General features: G+C 41.3%; 1 protein-coding gene across 7 annotated transcripts in view; it reads right to left on the bottom strand.

The window, feature by feature from the left end:
* Nucleotides 1-23,151, bottom strand: part of CDK5RAP1 (CDK5RAP1 mitochondrial tRNA methylthiotransferase) — a 73,631-nt gene that overhangs the window by 9,748 nt on the left and 40,732 nt on the right. For 2 of the 7 annotated variants that reach the window (XR_013831493.1, XR_013831494.1), the window contains exons 12-13: nucleotides 13,597-13,737; nucleotides 8,940-9,087 (exon numbers count right to left, since the gene is read on the bottom strand). Coding sequence is in view for 4 of the 7 variants with exons in the window: in XM_079943980.1 (XP_079800106.1) it covers nucleotides 9,007-9,087; nucleotides 13,597-13,737 (222 nt within the window). In the remaining 3 variants the exon portion in view is untranslated. Of the gene's footprint in view, nucleotides 1-7,045; nucleotides 9,088-13,596; nucleotides 13,738-23,151 lie in introns of those variants that run through there. The other 5 variants (XM_079943980.1, XM_079943981.1, XM_079943979.1 and 2 more) reach the window with 3 other exon arrangements.

Raw genomic sequence — 23,151 nt, 5'->3', positions numbered from 1 at the left:
GCGGAACACTCTATGACATAAACCACAGCAAGATCCTTTTTGACCCACCTCCTAGAGAAATGGAAATAAAAACAAAAATAAACAAATGGGACCTAATGAAACTTCAAAGCTTTAGCACAGCAAAGGAAACCAGAAACAAGACAAAAAGACAGCCCTCAGCATGGGAGAAAATATTTGCAAACGAAGCAACTGACAAAGGATTAATCTCCAAAATTTACAAGCAGCTCATGCAGCTCAATATCAAAAAAACAAACAACCCAATCCAAAAATGGGCAGAAGACCTAAATAGACATTTCTCCAAAGAAGATATACAGACTGCCAACAAACACATGAAAAGATGCCCAACATCACTAATCATTAGAGAAATGCAAATCAAAACTACAATGAGGGGTTTCCCTGGTGGCGCACTGGTTGAGAGTCCGCCTGCCGATGCAGGGGACATGGGTTCGTGCCCCGGTCTGGGAAGATCCCACATGCCGCGGAGCGACTAGGCCCGTGAGCCATGGCCGCTGAGCCTGCGCGTCCGGAGCCTGTGTTCCGCAACGGGAGAGGCCACAACAGTGAGAGGCTCGTGTACCGCAAAAAAAAAAAAACTACAATGAGGTATCACCTCACACCGGTCAGAACAGCCATCATCAAAAAATCTACAAACAATAAATGCTGGAGAGGGTGTGGAGAAAAGGGGACCCTCTTGCACTGTTGGTGGGAATGTAAATTGGTACAGCCACTATGGAGAACGGTATGGAGGTTCCTTAAAAAACTAAAAATAGAACTACCATTCGACCCAGCAATCCCGCTACTGGGCATATACCCCGAGAAAACCATAATTCAAAAAGACACATGCACCCCAATGTTCACTGCAGCACTATTTACAATAGCCAGGTCATGGAAGCAACTTAATGCCCATCGACAGACGAATGGATAAAGAAGTTGTGGTACATATATACAATGGAATATTAGCCATAAAAAGGAACGAAACTGAGTCATTTGTTGAGAAGTGGATACATCTAGAGACTGTCATACAGAGTGAAGTAAGTCAGAAAGAGAAAAACAAATATCGTATATTAACGCATGTATGTGGAACCTAGAAAAATGGTACAGATGAACTGGTTTGCAGGGCAGGAGTTGAGACACAGATGTAGAGAACAAACGTATGGACACCAAGGGGGGAAAACTGCGGTGGGGTGGGGATGGTGGTGTGCAGAATTGGGCGATTGGGATTGACATGTATACACTGATGTATATAAAATTGACGACTAATAAAACCTGCAGTATAAAAAAACAAACAGGGCTTCCCTGGTGGCGCAGTGGTTGAGAGTCCGCCTGCCGATGCAGGGGACACGAGTTTATGCCCCGGTCCAGGAAGATCCCACATGCTGCGGAGTGGCTAGGCCCGTGAACCATGGCTGCTGAGCCTGTGCGTCCAGAGCCTGTGCTCCGCAATGGGAGAGGCCACAGCAGTGAGAGACCCGTGTACCGCAAAAAAACAAACAAACAAACAAGAACAACAAAAAAACCAACTAATACTAAACTTTCTTAGGGTTATTTGTATGGAAATATGTTAATATAAATGTCTCAGACATTACATGAAATTTCTAAAAATCTTATATGTTCTGGTATAATGTTATAAGTCATAATTCTAGTTATTATTTTAAAATGTATATCTCAGAAATAACTAAATTTCCTTGTCAATTGCATTATTATGAACTTTCATCAAATCTTTAACCGTGGTCATTTTTAAGTCTTTTTGTCATTTCAGACAGTTCTGGGTATACTCTGATGCTTTTGCAAATATGTTCCTATAAAAGGGTTTCATCTTCAAGGAATTCATGGAAAAGACTCTGACAAGTACAGGTTTCTGGTAACTGATTATACTGCTGAACTGAATGAATAAGCATTTTCAGAACTCTAATGGAAAACTGATGAATTCATAAAAGTGCTAACAAAAGATCAAGATGAAAAAAAATTAATTACATGGGACTGAGTGAACTGATGAGGATGATTATAATTTTTGTGACTTTCTGTTTGAATAAAAAAAAAATCCCACAAGGACTCAGAGGCAAAAAATATACAAATCAATTTTCACTGCAAAGTAAAGGAGCTGTTACAGTGGAGGATTACTGGACTGAATGTCAATATTATGACATAGTATGAGTGTGTTTTGTGTTTGGTAATTGCAATCGTTGCTTTTGTTGTGGTCATCCATTTACAATGCTTGGTGTCAGTTTATCTCTTGTAAAAATAAAATACAGCGTGTATGTGAAATAAAATAAAATAAAATAAAAAGATTAAATGAGGTACTGCATGCAGAAAGCTTATCCCTGGTTCTAGCACACAGTGAGCACTAAATACGTATTACTTATTTTTGGAGATTAATATGAACTTTCTTGTGATGGGGTGGAGGCCAGAAGAAGGCAAAATGTTTTGTGAACTTCATTCTCAGGAATAAAAGAACAAAAGTGCGTTGGGACGTATATCTACCCTATGACCCAGCAATTTTAGTTCTGGTCATTCACCAATGAGAAATATAAAATATGTCCAAAATGGGCAAGGATTTTCCTCACAGCTTTATTCATAAAAGACTAAAACTTGAAACAACTCAAATGTCCACCAACAGGTGAATGGACATATAAATTGTGATATTTTCATACAATAAGATATTAATCAGTAATAAAAAGGAATGAACCGATGTGTACAACAACATGCATATATCTCAAAACATTATGTTGAGCAAAAGAAACCAGACACAAAAGTTGCTTACTGTATAGTCTGTATAGTCTGCAAATGAATTTCTGGAACTGACAAAAACTAAGCTAATGTAATAGAAATTGGAGCAGTAGTTGCCTTAGCGGGAGGGTTGACTGGAGAGGTGCACTGGGAACTTTGTGGGGTGATGGGAAATATTCTATATCTTGATTGGGATGGTGGTTACGAAAGTGTACACATTGTCAAAACACATCAACATGTACACTTAAAATATGAGCATTTAATTTTACGTAAATTCAAATTCAATAAAAAATAACTCCCAAGAAAATGCAAAAAAATATATATAAAAATCCTAGAAGATAACATAGGAGAAAATCTAGGTGACCTTGAGTTTGGCAGTTACTTTTTAGGCACAACACCAAGGGCACAATCTAAGAAAGAGGTCATTAAGAAGTTGGACTTCATTAAAATTAAAAACTTTGGCTCTGTGAAAGATGAAGTTAAGAGAATGAGAAGACCAGGCACAATCTGGGAGAAAATATTTGCAAAGCATATATCTAATAAAGGATTGGTATTCAAAATATACAAAGAAGAGACTTCCCTGGTGGCACAGTGGTTAAGAATCTGCCTGCCAATGCAGGGGACACAGGTTTGAGCCCTGGTCCAGGAGGATCCCACGTGCCACGGAGCAACTAAGCCCGTGCACCACAACTACTGAGCCTGCGCTCTAGAGCCCGTGAGCCACAACTACTGAAGCCTGCAAGCCACAACTACTGAAGCATGCAAGCCACAACTACTGAGCCCGCGTGCCTAGAGCCCTACTCTGCAACAAGAGAAGCCACCACAATGAGAAACCCTCACACCGAAATGAAGCATAGCCCCCACTCACCCTGCCAACTAGAGGAAGCCCATCATGAGCAGCAACAAAGACCCAACACAGCCAAAAATAAATAAATGAATAAATAAATAAATGTATATAAAATATACAAAGAACTCTTCTTTTTTTTTTTTTGCACGATGCTGCGTGGAATGCCGGATCTTAGTTCCCAGACCAGGGATCAAACCCACATCCCCTGCAGTGGAAATGCAGAGTTTCAACCACTGGACCTCCAGGGAAGTTCAAGTATACAAAGAACTCTTAAAATCCAACAATAAGAAAATTAACAACCTGATTAAAAAGCAGACAAAAGGGCTTCCCTGGTGGCACAGTGGTTGAGAGTCCGTCTGCCGATGCAGGGGACACGGGTTCATGCCCTGGTCCAGGAAGACCCCACATGCCACAGAGCGGCTGGGCCCGTGAGCCATGGCTGCTGAGCCTGCACGTCCAGAGCCTCTGCTCCGCAACGGGAGAGGCCACAACAGTGAGAGGCCTGCGTACTGCAAAAAAAAAAAAAAAAAAAAACAGACAAAGATCTAAACAGACATCTTACCAAAGAGACACAGATGGCAAAGAAGCATATGAAAAGATGCTCAACATATGTCATTAGGGAACTGCAAATAAAATAACAAGATACTACTACACATCTATTAGAATGGGTAAAATTCCAAACACTGACAACAACAAATGTTGATAAGGCAGGAACTCTCATTCATTGCTGGTGAAAATGCAAAATGGTGCAGCCACTTTGGAAGACAGTTTGGCAGTTTTTTATAAAACTAAACATACTCTTCACATATGACCCAGCAATCACGCTCCATGATATTTACCCAAATGAGTTGTAAACTTATGTCCACACAAATACTTGTCACAGATGTTTTATGGCAGCTTTATTCATAATTGCCAAAACTTGGAAGCAACCAAGATGACCTTCATTAGGTGAATGAATAAATACATTTATCCAGTGTCGTATATCCATACAATGGAATAATATTCAGCACTAAAAAGAAATGAGCTATAAAGCCATGAAAAGACATGGAGGAACTTTAAATGCATATTACTAACTGAAAGAAGCCAATCTGAAAAGGCCACATAATGTATGATTCCAACTATATAACATTCTGGAAAAGGCAAAATTATGGAGACAGTAGAAAATTCAGTGATTGCCAGAGGTTGGCAGGAGGGAGGGATGAAAAGAATTTTAGAGCAAGGTAACTATTCGGTATGATACTATAATGATGGATACAAGTCTATAAATTTGTAAAACCCCACAGAATGTATAACATCAAGCGAGAACCCTAGTGTAAACTATGGACTTTTGATGATAATGGTAAGTCAATGTAGGTTCATCAATTGTAACAAATGTACCACACTGGCGTGGGATGTTGATAGTGAGAGAGGTTGTACATGGGCACGAGGCAGGAGGTATATGGGAATGCTCTGTGCTTTCTTGTTATTTTGCTGTAAACCTAAAACCACTCTAGAAGAACAAAGTCTATTTTTAAAAGAAGATCTTGAATCAATAACCTATCTGCCACCATAAGCACTAGAGAAAGAAGAGCAAACTAAACTCAAAGCAAGTAAAACAAAAGAAATAAAAAGGATTACAAAAAAATCCTATGAACAATTTATGCCAATAAATTAGATAACCTGGTTGAAATGGACAAATTGCTAGAAATACACAACCTACCAAATCTGACTCAAAAAGAAATGGAAAATATAAACAGATCTATAACTAGTAAGGAGACTGAATTAGTAATCAATACATTCTATTAACATGGAGTATTACCAATGATTGACATTATTCAACGATAAAAAAGGAATGAAGGACTAACACATTACACAACATGGATGAACCTTGAAAACACTATGTTTAGTGAAAGAAACCAGACACAAAGGCCACATATTGTATTATTACATTTATATATTAAGAAAATGTCCAGAATAGGCAAATCCATAGAGACAGAAAGGATAGTAGTGTTTGCCAAGGGATGTTGGGGGGAGTGGAAAATGAGAACTGACCACTAACAGGCATGGGGTTTCTTTTTGGAGAGATGAAAATGTTCTGGAATTAGACAGTGGTAATGGTTGCATAACCTCATCAATTTACTAAAAACCACTGAACTGCATAAATGGTGAAATTAATGGTAGGTGAATTACATCGCAACGAAAAGGGAGAGGGAATCAGTCAAAGTGGCTATATAGGGTTACAGTAACATCAGACAATGTGGATTTCAAAGCAAAAAATATTACCAGGGGTAAAGAAGGTCACTTCATGTTGATAAAGGAATCAATTATCAAGGGAACATAAAAATCCTAAATGTTTATTCATGTATTAACATAGCTTCAAAATACGTGAAGCAAAACACTGTAGAACTGCAAGAGGGAAAGAGACAAATCCATAATTATTTTCAAAAATTTCGGGCTTCCCTGGTGGCGCAGTGGTTGAGAATCTGCCTGCCAATGCAGGGGACACGGGTTCAAGCCCTGGTCTGGGAAGATCCCACATTCCGCGGAGCAACTAGGCCCGTAAGCCACAACTACTGAGCCTGTGCGTCTGGAGCCTGTGCTCCGCAACAAGAGAGGCCACGATAGTGAGAGGCCGGCGCACCGCAATGAAGAGTGGCCCCCGCTTGCCACAACTAGAGAAAGGCCTCGCACAGAAACGAAGACACAACACAGCCAAAAGTAAATAAATAAATAAAATTTAAAAAAAAAAAATTTCAATACCCCTCTCTCAATACCTGATAGAACTCGATAGATAGTAGGCAAGGATATTATAGGTTTAATGTGAACTGACTGACATTTACAGAACACTACACCCAACAACAGCAGAATACATATTCTTCTCCAGTGTACACCGAACATTTACAAAGACAGATCATACTCTGAGCCATTAAACAAGTCTCAATAAAATTCAAATGATTAAAGTCATACAAAGTATGTTCTCTAACCACAACGTAATTAAATTAGAAATCTAACACAAAGATCTCAGGAAAATCCCCAAACATGTAGAAATTAAATAACCCAGTTCTAAATAACCCATTGGTCAAAGAAAATAATCAAAAGGGAAATTGGGAAGTATTAAACACAACATGTCAAAAGGCATGACAGAAAAATCCATGGTAGCTTGGGGATGGGGGATCAGAGGCGAGAGGGATTACAAAGGGACATGAGAAAAATTTCAGGGGTGATGAATATATTCACTATTTTGATTTGGTGACGGTTTATACATGGTTATATACATAGGTCAAAACTTACCAAACTATACACTTGAAATGTGTGCATATCAGTTGTATGTCAATTACACATACTTCAATAAAGCTGTTAGTAGTGTACATGGTGTATAACCATTTGTATGAAACAAATACACACACTAAACACCATATATACAGAGACTATATCTGAAAAGACATATTAGAAAATGATAAATGTGCTGGCTTTTTTTTGGGGGGGGGCCACATCCTGCAGCATGTGGGCTCTTAGTTCCAACCAAGGATCAAATCTGTGTCCCCTGCAGTGGAAGCGCGGAGTCTTAACCACTGGACCACCAGGGAAGTCCCAAGTGCTGGCTTTTTAAAAAGGAACTAGGGGATTAGAAAAAAGTGATGGGAAGGAAACGGGCCAATTACAGATACCTACTGTATTGTTTGAATTATTTACCACATGTATGTTTCACTTTTTCATAAAAAGTAAAATAAAATTTCCAAAAAAGAATTTTTCACATATTTTGAAAGAACTGAGGTGAAGAGCCATAACAAACATTTCTTGAGTAGAAGATGGATCTTGAGGGCAGAAATCAACCCTCTCAAGCCATACCGACAGGTGAGGAAGATGTTCCTAGCCTGGGATTCCCAAAGGCTACCATGCAGGTCAGTGGAAGGGGTCAAAGGAGATCATAGCCAGACACACAATAAAAGCCTCAGCATATTCTAATATACACAGTCTGTTTTAGAAGCAAAATCTTTCAATGATCACTCTCATTTGTTAAGATTTTACTATGGGGGCTTCCCTGGTGGCGCAGTGGTTAAGAATCCGCCTGCCAATGCAGGGGACACGGGTTCGAGCCCTGGCCCGGGAAGATCCCTCATGCCGCAGAGCAACTAAGCCCATGCGCCACAACTACTGAGCCTGAGCTCTAGAGTCCACAAGCCACAACTACTGAAGCCCGTGCACCTAGAGCCCGTGCTCCGCAACAAGAGAAGCCACTGCAAGCCTACGCACCGCAACGAAGAGTAGCCCCCTCTCGCCGCAACTAGAGAAAGCCCACGCACAGCAACGAGAACCCAACACAGCCAAAAATAAATAAATAAATAAACTAAAAAAAAAAAAAAAAGATTTTACTATGTTCCATAGACAGTGCTAAATTCTTTACAAGTATAATCTCACTGACCTCCATATGAGATAAGCATTTTATTATTATCCCCATGTCACAAGAGAAAATCAAGGCACACAAGAATAATAAAGTAACTACTCAAGTTCACACAACTCTGAAGCAATGGAGTGGGGAATTCAACGAAAGTCCTTCTGACTCCAAATATTCTACACTACCATCTTTTGGATTTTTTTTTTCATGATCCCCACAGAATGACATAATCTTGGTAGTGAATGGGCCAAAAATGACTCCTCAGAGCCTACTATAAGGTAATGATGCTTTCTAAACTCCAAGTGCTGTCAGACCTGAAGGTAAAGAGTGAACTGACAGGGGCTTCCCTGGTGGCGCAGTGGTTGAGAGTCCGCCTGCTGATGCGGGGGGACATGGGTTCGTGCCCCAGTCCGGGAAGATCCCACATGCTGCGGAGCGGCTGGTCCCGTGAGCCATGGCCGCTGAGCCTGCGCGTCCGGAGCCTGTGCTCTGCAGCGGGAGGGGCCGCAACAGTGAGAGGCCCGCGTACCGCAAAAAAAAAAAAAAAAAAAGAATGAACTGACAGGCTAAAAAAGGGGTCCATGAGGGAAATTCTCAGGTAAAATATGAGAATAAAGTGAGGAGACAGGCAGCTAAGTCAATGTTATCAAACCAAAATGTTAGAAAGATCTAGAGCAGTTTTTGCTAAGCAAATGGTTCTCTCCACCTTCGCCTCCCCTTCAGTCTCTAATTCCTAGGGTACATGGGAGAAAACCAGAGAGGTTTTCTGGTAGAAATCGGGCTGGGAAACACTTAATCCAGAAACTATAGGGAAAATCTCAGAGACACTAACCAAGGCAAAAATGAAGTAAAAGTAGATAAAAAGGGACCACTTTAGTTTAGGTAAATTTAATGACTGTAAAAGCTGTTCACAAAGGAGCAAAGAAATGCATTTTCCATTTCATAGAAAGCTGCTTCACCACTTACAGCTTGTCTCCAAAGCTTCGTTACCTCTTTCATTAGTGACCAGTCATCTCTCTCTTCCTGCTGGGAAGCAATGAGAGGCCAACCACTCAGGTCAGCAATATGCTGCAGAGTCCTTCAGAGTGGTCCTGCAGAGAACATGTCCTTTAAGTGTCTGAGAGCTGGCTGAGGTGATCTGAAAGAAAACCAGTCAGAAGAAGGCAAGGTAACCAGGACTGAACTACAGGGACTTAATGTGAATCATCCAGAGGAGAGGCCACCAAAAGGAATCTAATGGAGATAACAGGCCAGCAGAGACTGCATGGTTCCTCTGTGCCCCCGATGCTTAGAGGAAGAGACGTTTGATACAATGCTAATGCATATAAGTTAAGAAGTCCAAAATAGGTCATTCCCAAACAGCCACTTCTCCCTTTTCTCTTGGGAGATGGCTTCTCCCCAGAGGCAACCATAAAGTTCAGGTGTGAGCTGCCTATCACAGACCCTGCCCCTCCTAATCCCAGAGGTAAGCTGTGATCCAGGCTGTACCAGTCAAATTCCTCCTTAAGATATTTATGGCCAATATTTGGTGAGAAAGGCTCTCTTTTTTCTCTAATTGAGAGCTGAAAGCATGTGACCCCCAAAATTACCAGAGGCCTCATTTCTGACCATAAGAATGAGTCAGTCTATTAGTAAATATTTATTTAGTGCCTATTGTGTTCTAGGAATTGTCCTACGTGCTAGAGATATCAAGAAGAACAAAACAGATGTTTTTCCTACCCTCAAAAGAGCTTTCAAGAGAAGACAGACAATATATAAACAAACGAAAATTATTTCAGGCACTAAAAAGTGCTATGAAGATAAAATGGGCTAATGTAAACAGTGAAAAAAGCAAGGCAGAGGGAAGCTGCTTTCAGCACTACAGTGGGCCTCTCAAGGAGATGACATTTAAGAGAACTTGAAGGTTTAAAAGAAGGCAGCCAGGCAAAAATCAAGAGTCTCCTAAGCAACACAGCATGTGCACAGTCCCTGACACTAGAACTAGGTCTGAGGGGCAAAAAGGAGGTCACCAAGACTAGAGGAAAGAGAATAAAAAGAGTACAGGGCATATGAGGTTGGAAAGGTAGCTGGGGAAGATCACAAAAGGCCATGGACACCCTGCATTTTATGCTGGCTCCAATGAGAAATCACTGTGGGGCTTAAGCAGATGAGTGAGTGATCTGATTTAGAAAGGTCATACTGACTTCTATGGGGCAGAACGACTAGAGGGCAAGAATGGAAACAGGAATATGAAGCCTCTGAAATTCTCAGGTACTGTTTGTTGGTGGGAGTGTAAACTGGTACAACCATTTTGGCTATTTCTATTATACACACCCTGTTACACAGCAATTCCAAACCATATGCCCTATAGAAATGAATATATACTTGCACTAAAACACAGGCATAGTCGTAGCAATTCTATTCATAATAGCTCCAAACTGGAAGCAACCAAAATGACCAATATATAAATTGTGGTATATTCATATAATATGGATAAACATAATCATGGATGAATTGCACAATATCCATGCATCAAAAATATACACTGTATTAGAGCAATTATACTCCAATAAAGATATTAAGAATATATATATATATATATATATATATATACACACACACACTGTATGATTCAATTTTATATCAAAAACAAGCAAAACTGAACTATGGTATTAGAAATTAGGACGCAGGGGAAAAGAGTAACTGGTAGGAACATGACAGGGGTTTGGGGAGTTCTGAAAATATTTTGTTTCTTAATTCAGGTGGTATTCACATGGGTAGGGTCACTTTGTGATGATTCATCAAGTAGTACACTTGTGAGCAATTTTCTACATTTATGATATGCTTCAATAAATAATTCATTTTCAAAATATAGAAACAGAAAACCCGTGAGGAGGCTGCTCTAATCTCCCAACCAAGAAATTATGATGGCTTAGAGAAGGAAGGAAACGGTCAGGTCCCAGATACATTCCACAGGTAGAGCTGAAACAGATGAACTACTGATGGGGAGTACAGGAAAGTAAGTATCTAGGATGATTCCTATATTTTCAGTTTGAGCAACTGAGTGGTGCCACTTGCTGAGATGGAGGAGACTTGAAAAGAAGAAAGCTGCAGGGAAGTGGGAAGAATTCATTCTATTTTGGCCACATTAAGTTTAGGATGCAAGAAAGAAAGGAGACAAATGCAAATCTGGAGAGGAAGTGAATGGATGGAAGCAAAAAGCGCAAGGAGCAGCGTGACAGAAGACGCAGACACTTCCTACACAGTCCCACGTGAGCAGATAGCGTGGACAGGTGGAGATGTGAGTGAGCTGGTGGAAATAATGATGAGACAATGAGATTACACCTGATTGTATCGATTTTCTCTATGAAATATGCGGCAAAGACATCAGCTGAGACTAGGATTTAGATAAGTGAGTGAAGATTTAGGGAGAATGAGAGTGGAAAAGTTACTTTACTGGGGAAATACAGTAGGATTAGGATTTCAGCGCCATTCATTTGAGTTTTATGGCATGAATGTGAACTGAGTGCAGTTGGTTTATGTGAAGAGACTGTTATTTGTCCCCCAACAGTTCTCCTGTTCTTCCTCAGTTACTCCTCAGAACTCCCAATTTTTAACTGGGCACATTGTCATTCAGAATGAAGACCACACTTCTCAGCTTCTTCGCAGCCTGGCGTGATATGCTACCATGGTGGAAATAGGATGTGCAACTTCTGCAAACTGTCCTAAAAGGAAGAGGACAAGCCCTTCACCTTTCTTCTTCCTGCTTGCTACTAGCTAGGACATGGCTGCTGGAACAGCCAAGCTGAATCATAAGGTAACCTTGAGAATGGAGGCCACACACAGCAGAGCAAAAGACAGAAGGAGCCTAGACCCTTGGTGATCATGGAGTCATCAAAATCACCAGTCCTGGACCTTCTATATCTAGATTTTTATGACAAAGAGAACTCCTACCTTATTTAAGCCACCATATTTTGAGTTTTCAATCCCCATCATCTGACCTAATCTATGTAACAAAGATTAACTGTGTGCTCTTCCCCAACAACGTTCAGCTGCTAGGGTGCGGCTGCAGAGTAAGCAGATAACCACTTTCACCAAGGTTGGAGTTTAGCCAAATAAGCACCATAGAAGAAAGGGAGACAAGAAAATGAAATTTATGAGGAAATGGTTCTAGCACAGCCCGGGGACGCTTAAGTAGAGAAAGATGAGAAAAGTGACAGAAAAATCCAACAGACCTCTGGTTCCACATCTTCTCCTTCATTCTGATCCTTCCACTAAATCTCACTTGTGGGGTTTATGTCACTTCGCATCAAAAGAGTCCCAAGTAACGTAAGTATCGGAACAAAAAAAGAGTCCCAAGTATCACCTTTCTATCTTTCTTGACAAATGGAATTTTTCCATTTTACAAAAGAATATCATACTAACATTACAACCCATACCACCAAACTCATCTTGCAAATAACCCTTACCTACAGTAGAAAGAGAACAGGAAGAGGTATGAAAAAGCAACTGAAAATCAAAGAAGCAAACATTCAGAAGACAAAGAAGAAAACAAGACAGTGTCAAAAAGGAAGAATGAACAAGTAGAAGAGCCTATGAGAGACTGTTTCCAGATCAATCACGTTGTTGCCTAGTAGGAATTACTTCATTTAGGAAATCTCTAGGTAATGCTGAAAGTTAAGACAATCCCCAGTCAGGACAAGGCCAGAAAGGAAGGGGATCATCAAGTTCCCAACATGAAAAATCATTGTTTTTGTTAGATGGACAGAACAGAAAAGTTCTGAGCGCTGGTAAAATTTCCAGGCCAATCTACAGAAGTTACATGCCAGGGGAATGAGCCTCCCTCAGCTGCACAACATGAACCATGGCTCCCATGACTCCAGAGGGAGGTGATGAAGAGCAAGGACAGAAAGCAGAGGAGAGGGTAAGGCACTAAGGAACAGGGTGGACGACATAACACTGAACAACATCAGCAGAAGCATCACCCTCTCGCCACCTCTCTCTTTGCAGATGCTTCAAAGCTCAGTGTTGGAAAAGTGGTCTTACTCCTGCCCACCTCATCAGTACGTGTCCTGCCAGTCTCTGGCTCTGGGGCAAAGTGGACATGAGGAAAAAAAGGAAGATGGCAGTAGCAGACCTGTGGTAGTGTAGGAAGAAAAAGAAGAAGGAAGAAACTCATGAAGGAGGGAAGAAATGAGGAATATCCTCAGTGAAATGGCGAGAGGGAGAAAGGGAAAATCCCACAGCCATTCAACTAGACCTGTTAGTCCAGGGAAGGGATGCAGGAAACTGGAGCACACGTAAGTTAGGGATGCCTGCAGCATCAGAGACCTTGAAGGGCATGCTGATCTCTGACAGAGAGAACTATCAACTCACTTAAAATCACTTACACTTCCTGGCCTCTCTGCAGCAGGAAACTACTTGCCACTATGTATTCCAACCTCACCAAATTCCCAGAAAGAACCCTTTCAGGGCAGGAGAGAAGAAAAACAAAAAGCCTAGTTTGGAGCAGGCTAAAATTCAATTCAAGTGCCCTTCCATTGGTCAGGTTGAGAAGAGATTTTTATTTTACTAAAGAATTTCTCCAGAAAAAATTTTCATTCCCCCAAATTATCCAATCCAATACCCACTTCACAGTGCAAGTCAACAGTGCAAAAGGACACCTTACCTTCACCAGCACATAGTCCCCAGGCTGGGCTTGGACCCTAAGCCCAGGGTTAGTGACATCCTCCATCGCTACATCAGGAAAGATCACCTTAAGGTTTCCATCATTCCGGCCATACAGGTCAGTGGCAGAGCGTTTACTGAGCTGCAAAAGAACAGAGGAGAGGTTACCAGTCTGTCACAGTCATCAGTTCTTGGTCTGTCTCAGATCCTCAGGGGTCTGACCCATAGAGCATTTCTTTTTTTTTTTTTTTTAAGTATGATACCTCTTTTTTTTTTTTTTTAATTATTTAGTTATTTATTTTTGGCTGCATTGCGTCTTTGCTGCTACGTGCGGGCTTTCTCTAGTTGCAGCAAGTGGGGGCTACTCTTCGTTGCGGTGGGCTTCTCATTGCGGTGGCTTCTCTTGCTTCAGAGCACGGGCTCTAGGCACACGGGGCTTCAGTAGTTGTGGCTTGCGGGTTCTAGAGTGCAGGCTCAGTAGTTGTGGTGCACGGGCTTAGCTGCTCTGCAGCATGTGGGATCTTCCCGGACCAGAGCTCGAACCCATGTCCCCTGCATTGGCAGGCAGATTCTTAACACTGTGCCACCAGGGAAGTCCCCATAGAGCATTTCTTAACCAAGGAATCACAAGACTAAGTGCTTTACTGCTGCTTCACCAACAAGGGCAGTAAATAGCACACAACAGAAGCTCAATAAAATTTTCTGACAATATAATATATGATTCAATCAACGAGTCTTTGATTACAAAATTACCTTTCGCGGGAATGGACCTCCAACAGGCCTGATGCCAAGGACATAGGGGTGATACACTTGGCAAAAGGACTCTCACTTCACAGAGTCTCAGAGTCTCAGACTCTCATAGTCTCAGGAATGTTCTGGGGTTGTCTGGCCTGGGTTACTTGTCCCAGTGAATAGGCAGACTGGAAGCCAGAGTTTCCATCACAACATGCAAAAGACTGGGCCAGGAGAATACTAAAACCAGTATGATGGTATTAATTTCCAGAACATACCCAAGTCTTTCTGCTCCAATCATGAGGAAGTGACAAAAACCAAATTTATCCTCAGGCCTTAAATAACCAGGAAACTGGACAAAATATATGAGACATCTATTTTCAGATACTGGACAACAGATTTGCAAAATTATGATCCCCAAGAGAAGGAAAACAAATGGGGTGAGCCCTTCAATCACCCCTGCATTCTACCAGAAGACATATGCCAGACGAGAGAATGCAAAGCGGGGAGGGAGATCTCAAGGCAGAGCATGGTGGTTCTCTCTGAATTGAGGAAAGTTGGATCAAAGTCCAGGGAGCCTGCAATAGCTGGAAATTGTGGAGCAAGTTCGAGAGAGGAGGGAGCTAAGCAGAAAAAGAGCTGTAGAAATGTGCATAGCGGCCCTCTGAGTCTTTGCTGAATAATAATACGTCCCTGTGTGGAGCAAAAATCCATGATGTCAGACAAAGAAAGTAACCTGGGAACTGCCAGCTGGTTAGCTCCCAGATCTCACAAAGGGCTATGAATCATCTGTCCTACCACCAAATAGTCCTCACTGATTCCTTGGGATATGCAGTAACAACTCTAGAAGAGCCATAAGTAGTACTAAGACTAAACTATCCCTAGAATAAAAAAACTTTTCTAGCAGATTAAAAACAAGACTTGATGGCCATTCTGACCAGTGTGATGTGTGGAATCTAGAAAAATGGTACAGATGAACCTATCTGCAGGGCAGGAACAGAGAGGCAGACATAGAGAATGGACATGTGGACACAGGGGGGAAGGGGAGGGTGAGATGAACTGGGATATCAGCATTGATATATACACTACCATGTATAAAACAGATAGCTAGTGGGAACCTGCTGTATAGCACAGGGAGCTCAGCTCAGTGCTCTGTGATAACCTAGATGGGTGGGATAGGGGTGGGCGGTAGGAGAGAAGTCCAAGAGGGAGAGGATATATGTATACATATAGCTGATTCACTTCGTTGTACAACAGAAACTAACAAGATTGTAAAGCAACTATACCCCAATTAAAAAAAAAAAAACCTTGAAAGGATCAAACAAAACTACAAACGACAAGTAACAAAACTGCTTATCAGAACAAAGCCCAACACAAAACTCAGACACTCAAAGATAATGTCTGACAACATAATGTCCAACATCCGATCAAAAATCACTAGATATGCCTAGAAGCAGAAAAATGTGACTCATAATCAAGAGAAAAGTCAGTCAATAGGGGCTTCCCTGGTGGCACAGTGGTTGAGAGTCCGCCTGCCGATGCAGGGGACACGGGTTCATCCCCTGGTCCAGGAAGATCCCAAATGCCGCAGCGCGGCTAGGCCTGTAAGCCATGGCCGCTGAGCCTGTGCATCTGGAGCCTGTGCTCCGCAACGGGAGAGGCCACAACAGTGAGAGGCCTACGTACCACAAAAAAAAAAGTCAGTCAATAGAAACAGACCTAGAAATGATAGCAGTGATGGAATTATCACAAAGATATTAAACCAGCTATTATAATTAGGCTCAAATACTAAGTTTCAAAAGAAAACAAGAACACAGAAGAGAAGCCAAAGATATTTTAAAAAATCCAAATGTAAATTACAGAGATGAAAAATATATGATCTAAAATTTTTAATTCAATACATAATAGCAAATGAGACACTGCCAAAGAAAAGAATAATGAACCTGAAGACAGAAAAATAGAAACTATTTAAAATGAAGCACAGATATAAAAAAGAGAAAAAAAACTGAACAGCCTCAGTGTCCTATGACACAATATCAAGTGGTTGGACATATAGGTGACTGGAGAAGGAGAGAAGAAACAGGGGGCAGGCGACGGGTGGCAGGAAGGAGGAGTACAGAAAAAATATCTGAAGAATAGTAAATGAAAATTTTCCAAATTTGATGAAAATTATAAACTCACAAACTAAGTAGCCTCAACATATCCCAAACAAAACACAAAGAAAGCCATGCCAAGACACATCAAATTTCTAAAAAGTGATAAAATGACAACTAACACAACATGTAATACTAAACTAAATCTTTTTCTTATAAATGACAGTTCTGAGCCAAGTGGAGAATTTAAATGGGGGTCTAAGGACTGGATGGTAGTAATCTAACAAGCTTAATTTTCTGATTCTGATGGTTGTACTACAGTTGTACAGGAGAATGCTCCTGTTTGCACAAAATACACACTGCAGTATTTGGGGAATTGGGGGCACCAGGGCAACTTACTCTCAAAAGCTTCAAAGAAAAAAGTACTATACTGCTACTTTTCTACAAGTTTGTGATTGTTTTACAATAATTTTTTTAAAAGAGAGAGTGTTCATGTTCTGTGATTTGAACAAACCAACCATAAAAGAACATTTATAAGACAAAGAGGGAAATTGGAACATCAACTACATATTTGATAATATTAAGAAACTACTGTCAATTATTTCAAATATGATAGTCACATTATGTCTATTTTAAAAAAGAGTCATCTTTTAGAGATATATACTGAAATAATTACTGACAAAATAATATATGTCTTGTACTTGCTTCAAAACAACTCAGTGGGGGCAGTAGAGATGAAACAAGATCAGCCATGATTAACACTGTATTAACAAATTGCTGAGGCTGGTTAATGGGTACGTGGGCATTCACTATCCTCTCTATACCTATTTTTTTTTTTTTTTTAGATTCTCCATAATTTGAAAAGGTGGGGGGGGGGTACTTATAGGCTACAGAATGAGACAGATATGGGTCAAATTCTGGCTCTGCCACACTAGCTGTGTGACCTTGGGGAACTTATTCCTACTTCTCTGAGTCTCCTTTCTTCATCTACAAAAGTGAGGTAATAACAGCACTACCCCCAAGGACTGTGGTGGGACTCAACGTGCTGATGACTGTAAAGTACACAGTTTCTGGCACATAGTAAATGCTCAGTATACAGACGTTATCATCTTCTCTGACACTGAATACAGCAACCCGGTGTTTTAAGCTGGCCATGGGACTTCCCTGGTGGTCCAGTGCTCAAGACTCCACATTTCCACTGCAAGGGGCACAGGTTCGATCCCTGGTTGGGGAACTAAGATCCCACATGCTGCCCAGCGCAGCCAAAATAAATAAATGAACTGGCCATGACTGGAGGAAAGAAAGTCTCCCCTAAGAAAAAGTGAAGGAGGGAGAAGGGGAAGATGTAGGGAGGGAGAGGGGGAAGATGGCAGAAGAGTAAGACGCGGAGATCACCTTCCTCCCCACAGATACATCAGAAATACATCTATACGTGGAACAACAACTACAGAACACCTACTGAACGCTGGCAGAAGACCTCAGACCGCCCAAAAGGCAAGAAACTCCTCACGTACCTGGGTAGAGCAAAAGAAAAAAGAATAAACAGAGACAAAAGAATAGGGACGGGACCTGCACCAGTGAGAGGGAGCCGTGAAGGAGGAAAGGTTTCCACACACTAGAAGCCCCTTAGCGGGCGGAGACTGCAGGTGGCGGAGGGGGGAAGCTTCGGAGCCGCGGAAGAGAGCGCAGCAACAAGGGTGCAGAGGGCAAAACAGAGAGATTTCCGCACAGGGGATCGGTGCCAACCAGCACTCACCAGCCCGAGAGGCTTGTTGGCTCACCCGCCGGGGCGGGCGGGGCTGGGAGCTGAGGCTCGGGCTTCCGTCGGAGCGTGAACACAGCCTGAAGGGGTTAGTGCACCACGGCTACCCGGGAGGGAGTCCGGGAAAAAGTCTGGACCTGCCGAAGAGGCAAGAGACTTTTTCTTCCCTCTTTGTTTCCTGGTGCGCGAGGAGAGGGGATTAAGAGCGCTGCTTAAAGGAGCTCCAGAGATGAGCGCGAGCCGTGGATAACAGTGCGGACCCCAGAGACGAGCATGAGACGCTAAGGCTGCTGCTGCCGCCACAAAGAAGCCTGTGTGCGAGCACAGGTCACTCTCCACATCTCGCTTCCGGGGAGCCTGTGCAGCCCGCCACTGCCAGGGTCCCGGGATCCAGGGACAACTTCCCCCGGGAGAATGCACGGCGCGCCTCAGGCTGGTGCAACGTCACGCCGGCCTCTGCCGCCGCAGGCTCGCCCCGCACTCCGTACCCCTCCTTCCCCCCCAGCCTGAGTGAGCCAGAGCCCCCGAATCAGCGGCTCCTTTAACCTCGTCTGGTCTGAGCGAAGAACAGACGCCCTCCGGCGACCTACACGCAGAGGCAGGGACAAATCCAAACCTGAACCCCGGGAGCTGTGAGAACAAAGAAGAGAAAGGGAAATCTCTCCCAGCAGCCTCAGGAGCAGCGGATTAAATCTCCACAATCAACTTGATGTACCCTGCATCTGTGGAATACCTGAATAGACAACGAATCATCCCAAATGGAGGAGGTGGACTTTGAGAGCAAGATTTATTATTTTTTCCCCTTTTCCTCTTTTTGTGAGTGTGTATGTGTATGCTTCTGTGTGAGACTTTGTCTGTATAGCTTTGCTTTCACCATTTGTCCTAGGGTTCTATCCATCTGTTTTTGTTTTTACTTTTAAAAAAATTTTTTTCTTAATAATTATTTTTTATCTTAATAACTATTTTATTTTACCTTACTTTATTTTATTTTATCTCCCTTCCTTCCTCCTTCCCTCCCTCCCTTCCTCCCTTCCTCCCTCCCTCCCTCCCTTCCTCCCTCCCTCCCTCCCTTCCTTCCTTTCTTTCTTTCTTTCTACTTTTTCTCCCCTTTATTCTGAGCTGTGTGGATGAAAGGCTTTTGGTGCTGCAGCCAGGAGTCAGTGCTGTGCCTCTGAGGTGGGAGAGCCAACTTCAGGACACCGGGCCACAAGAGACCTCCCAGCTCCACGTAATATCAAACGGCAAAAATCTCCCAGAGATCTCCATCTCAACACCAACACCCAGCTTCACTCAACGACCAGCAAGCTACAGTGCTGGACAACCTATGCCAAACAACTAGCAAGACAGGAACACAACCCCACCCATTGCAGAGAGGCTGCCTAAAATCATAATAAGTCCACAGACACCCCAAAACACACCACCAGACGTGGACCTGCCCACCAGAAAGACAAGATCCAGCCTCATCCACCAGAACACAGGCACTAGTCCCCTCCACCAGGAAGCCTACACAACCCACTGAACCTCCTTTAGCCACTGGGGACAGACACCAAAAACAACGGAAACTACGAACCTGCAGTCTGCAAAAAGGAGACCCCAAACACAGTAAGATAAGCAAAATGAGAAGACAGAAAAACACACAGCAGATGAAGGAGCAAGATAAAAACCCACCAGACCTAACAAATGAAGAGGAAATAGGCAGTCTACCTGAAAAAGAATTCAGAATAATGATAGTAAAGATGATCCAAAATCTTGGAAATAGAATAGAGAAAATACAAGAAACATTTAACAATGACCTAGAAGAACTAAAGATGAAACAAGCAATGATGAACAACACAATAAATGAAATTAAAAATACTCAAGAAGGGATCAATAGCAGAATAACTGAGGCAGAAGAACGGATAAGTGACCTGGAAGATAAAATAGTGGAAATAACTACTGCAGAGCAGAATAAAGAAAAAAGAATGAAAAGAACTGAGGACAGTCTCAGAGACCTCTGGGACAACATTAAATGCACCAACATTCGAATTATAGGGGTTCCAGAAGAAGAAGAGAAAAAGAAAGGGACTGAGAAAATATTTGAAGAGATTATAGTTGAAAACTTCCCTAGTATCAGAAAGGAAATAGTTAATCAAGTCCAGGAAGCACAGAGAGTCCCATACAGGATAAATCCAAGGAGAAACACGCCAAGACACATATTAATCAAACTGTCAAAAGTTAAATACAAAGAAAACATATTAAAAGCAGCAAGGGAAAAACAACAAATAACACACAAGGGAATCCCCATGAGGTTAACAGCTGATCTTTCAGCAGAAACTCTGCAAGCCAGAAGGGAGTGGCAGGACATATTTAAAGTGATGAAGGAGAAAAACCTACAACAAGATTACTCTACCCACCAAGGATCTCATTCAGATTTGATGGAAAGGTTAAAACCTTTACAGACAAGCAAAAGCTGAGAGAGTTCAGCACCACCACACCAGCTTTACAACAAAGGCTAAAGGATCTTCTCTAGGCAAGAAACACAAGAGAAGGAAAAGACCTATAATAACAAACCCAAAACAATTAAGAAAATGGGAATAGGAACATACATATCGATAACTACCTTAAATGTAAATGGATTAAATGCTCCCACCAAAAGACAGAGACTGGCTGAATGGATACAAAAACAAGACCCATATATATGCTGTCTACAAGAGACCCACTTCAGACCTAGAGACACATACAGACTGAAAGTGAGTGGATGGATAAAGATATTCCATGCAAATGGAAACCAAAAGAAAGCTGGAGTAGCAATTCTCATATCAGACAAAATAGACTTTAAAATAAAGACTATTAGAAGACACAAAGAAGGACACTACATAATGATCAAGGGATCAATCCAAGAAGAAGATATAACAACTGTAAATATTTATGCACCCAACATAGGAGCACCTCAATACATAAGGCAAATACTAACAGCCATAAAATGGGAAATCGACAGTAACACATTCATAGTAGGGGACTTTAACACGCCACTTTCACCAATGGACAGATCATCCAAAATGAAAATAGATTAAGGAAACACAAGCTTTAAATGATACATTAAACAATATGGACTTAATTGATATTTATAGGACATTCCATCCAAAAACAACAGAATACACATTTTTCTCAAGTGCTCATGGAACATTCTCCAGGATAGATCATACCTTGGGTCACAAATCAAGCCTTGGTAAATTTAAGAAAATTGAAATTGTATCAAGTATCTTTTCTGACCACACGCTAGATATCAATTACAGGAAAAGATCTGTAAAAAATACAAACACATGGAGGCTAAACAATACACTATTTAATAACAAAGTGATCACTGAAGAAATCAAAGAGGAAATCAAAAAATACCTAGAAACAAATAACAATGGAGACATGACGACCCAAAACCTATAGGATGCAGCAAAAGCAGTTCTAAGATGAAAGTTTATAGCAATACAATCCTACCTTAAGAAACAGGAAACATCTCGAATAAACAACCTAACCTTGCACCTAAAGCAATTAGAGAAAAAAGAACAAAAAAAACCCAAAGTTAGCAGAAAGAAAGAAATCATAAAGATCAGATCAGAAACAAATAAAAAAGAAGTGAAGGAAAAGATAGCAAAGATCAATAAAACTAAAAGCTGGTTCTTTGAGAAGATAAACAAAATTGATAAACCATTAGCCAGACTCATCAAGAAAAAAAGGGAGAAGACTCAAATCAATAGAATTAGAAATGAAAAAGAAGTAACAACTGACACTGCAGAAATACAAAAGATCATGAGAGGTTACTACAAGCAACTCTCTGCCAATAAAATGGACAACCTGGAAGAAATGGACAAATTCTTAGAAATGCACAACCTGCCAAGACTGAATCAGGAAGAAATAGAAAATATGAACAGACCAATCATAAGCATTGAAATTGAAACTGTGATTAAAAATCTTCCAACAAACAAAAGCCCAGGACCAGACGGCTTCACAGATGAATTCTATCAAACATTTAGAGAAGAGCTAACACCTATCCTTCGCAAACTCTTCCAAAATATAGCAGAGGGAGGAACACTCCCAAACTCATTCTACGAGGCCACCATCACCCTGACACCAAAACCAGACAAGGATGTCACAAAGAAAGAAAACCACAGGCCAATATCACTGATGAACATAGATGCAAAAATCCTCTCAACAAAATACTAGCAAACAGAATGCAACAACACATTAAAAGGATCATACACCATGATCAAGTGGGGTTTATTCCAGGAATGCAAGGATTCTTCAATATACGCACATCAATCAATGTGATACACCATATTAACAAACTGAAGGAGAAAAACCATATGGTCATCTCAATAGATGCAGAGAAAGCTTTCAACAAAATTCAACACCTATTTATGATAAAAACCCTGCAGAAAGCAGGCATAGAGGGAACTTTCCTCAACGTAATAAAGGCCATATATGACAAACCCACAGCCAACATCATCCTCAATGGTGAAAAACTGAAAGCATTTCCACTAAGATCAGGAACAAGGCAAGGTTGCCCACTCTCACCACTATTATTCAACACAGCTTTGGAAGTTTTAGCCACAGCAATCAGAGAAGAAAAGGAAATAAAAGGAATCCAAATCAGAAAAGAAGAAGTAAAGCTGTCACTGTTTGCAGATGACATGATACTATACATAGAGAATCCTAAAGACGCTACCAGAAAACTAGAGCTAATCAATGAATTTGATAGAGTAGCAGGATACAAAATTAATGCACAGAAATCTCTGGCATTCCTATACACTAATGATAAAAATGTGAAAGTGAAATCAAGAAAACACTCCCATTTACCATTGCAACAAAAAGAATAAAATATCTAGGAATAAACCTACCTAAGGAGACAAAAGACCTGTATGCAGAAAATTATAAGACACTGATGAAAGAAATTAAAGATGATACAAATAGATGGAGAGATATACCATGTTCTTGG

Source organism: Stenella coeruleoalba (assembly GCF_951394435.1).
Source record: "Stenella coeruleoalba genome assembly, chromosome: 15".
Lineage (NCBI taxonomy): Eukaryota > Metazoa > Chordata > Mammalia > Artiodactyla > Delphinidae > Stenella > Stenella coeruleoalba.
This window is presented reverse-complemented; position numbering and strand designations above follow the sequence as displayed.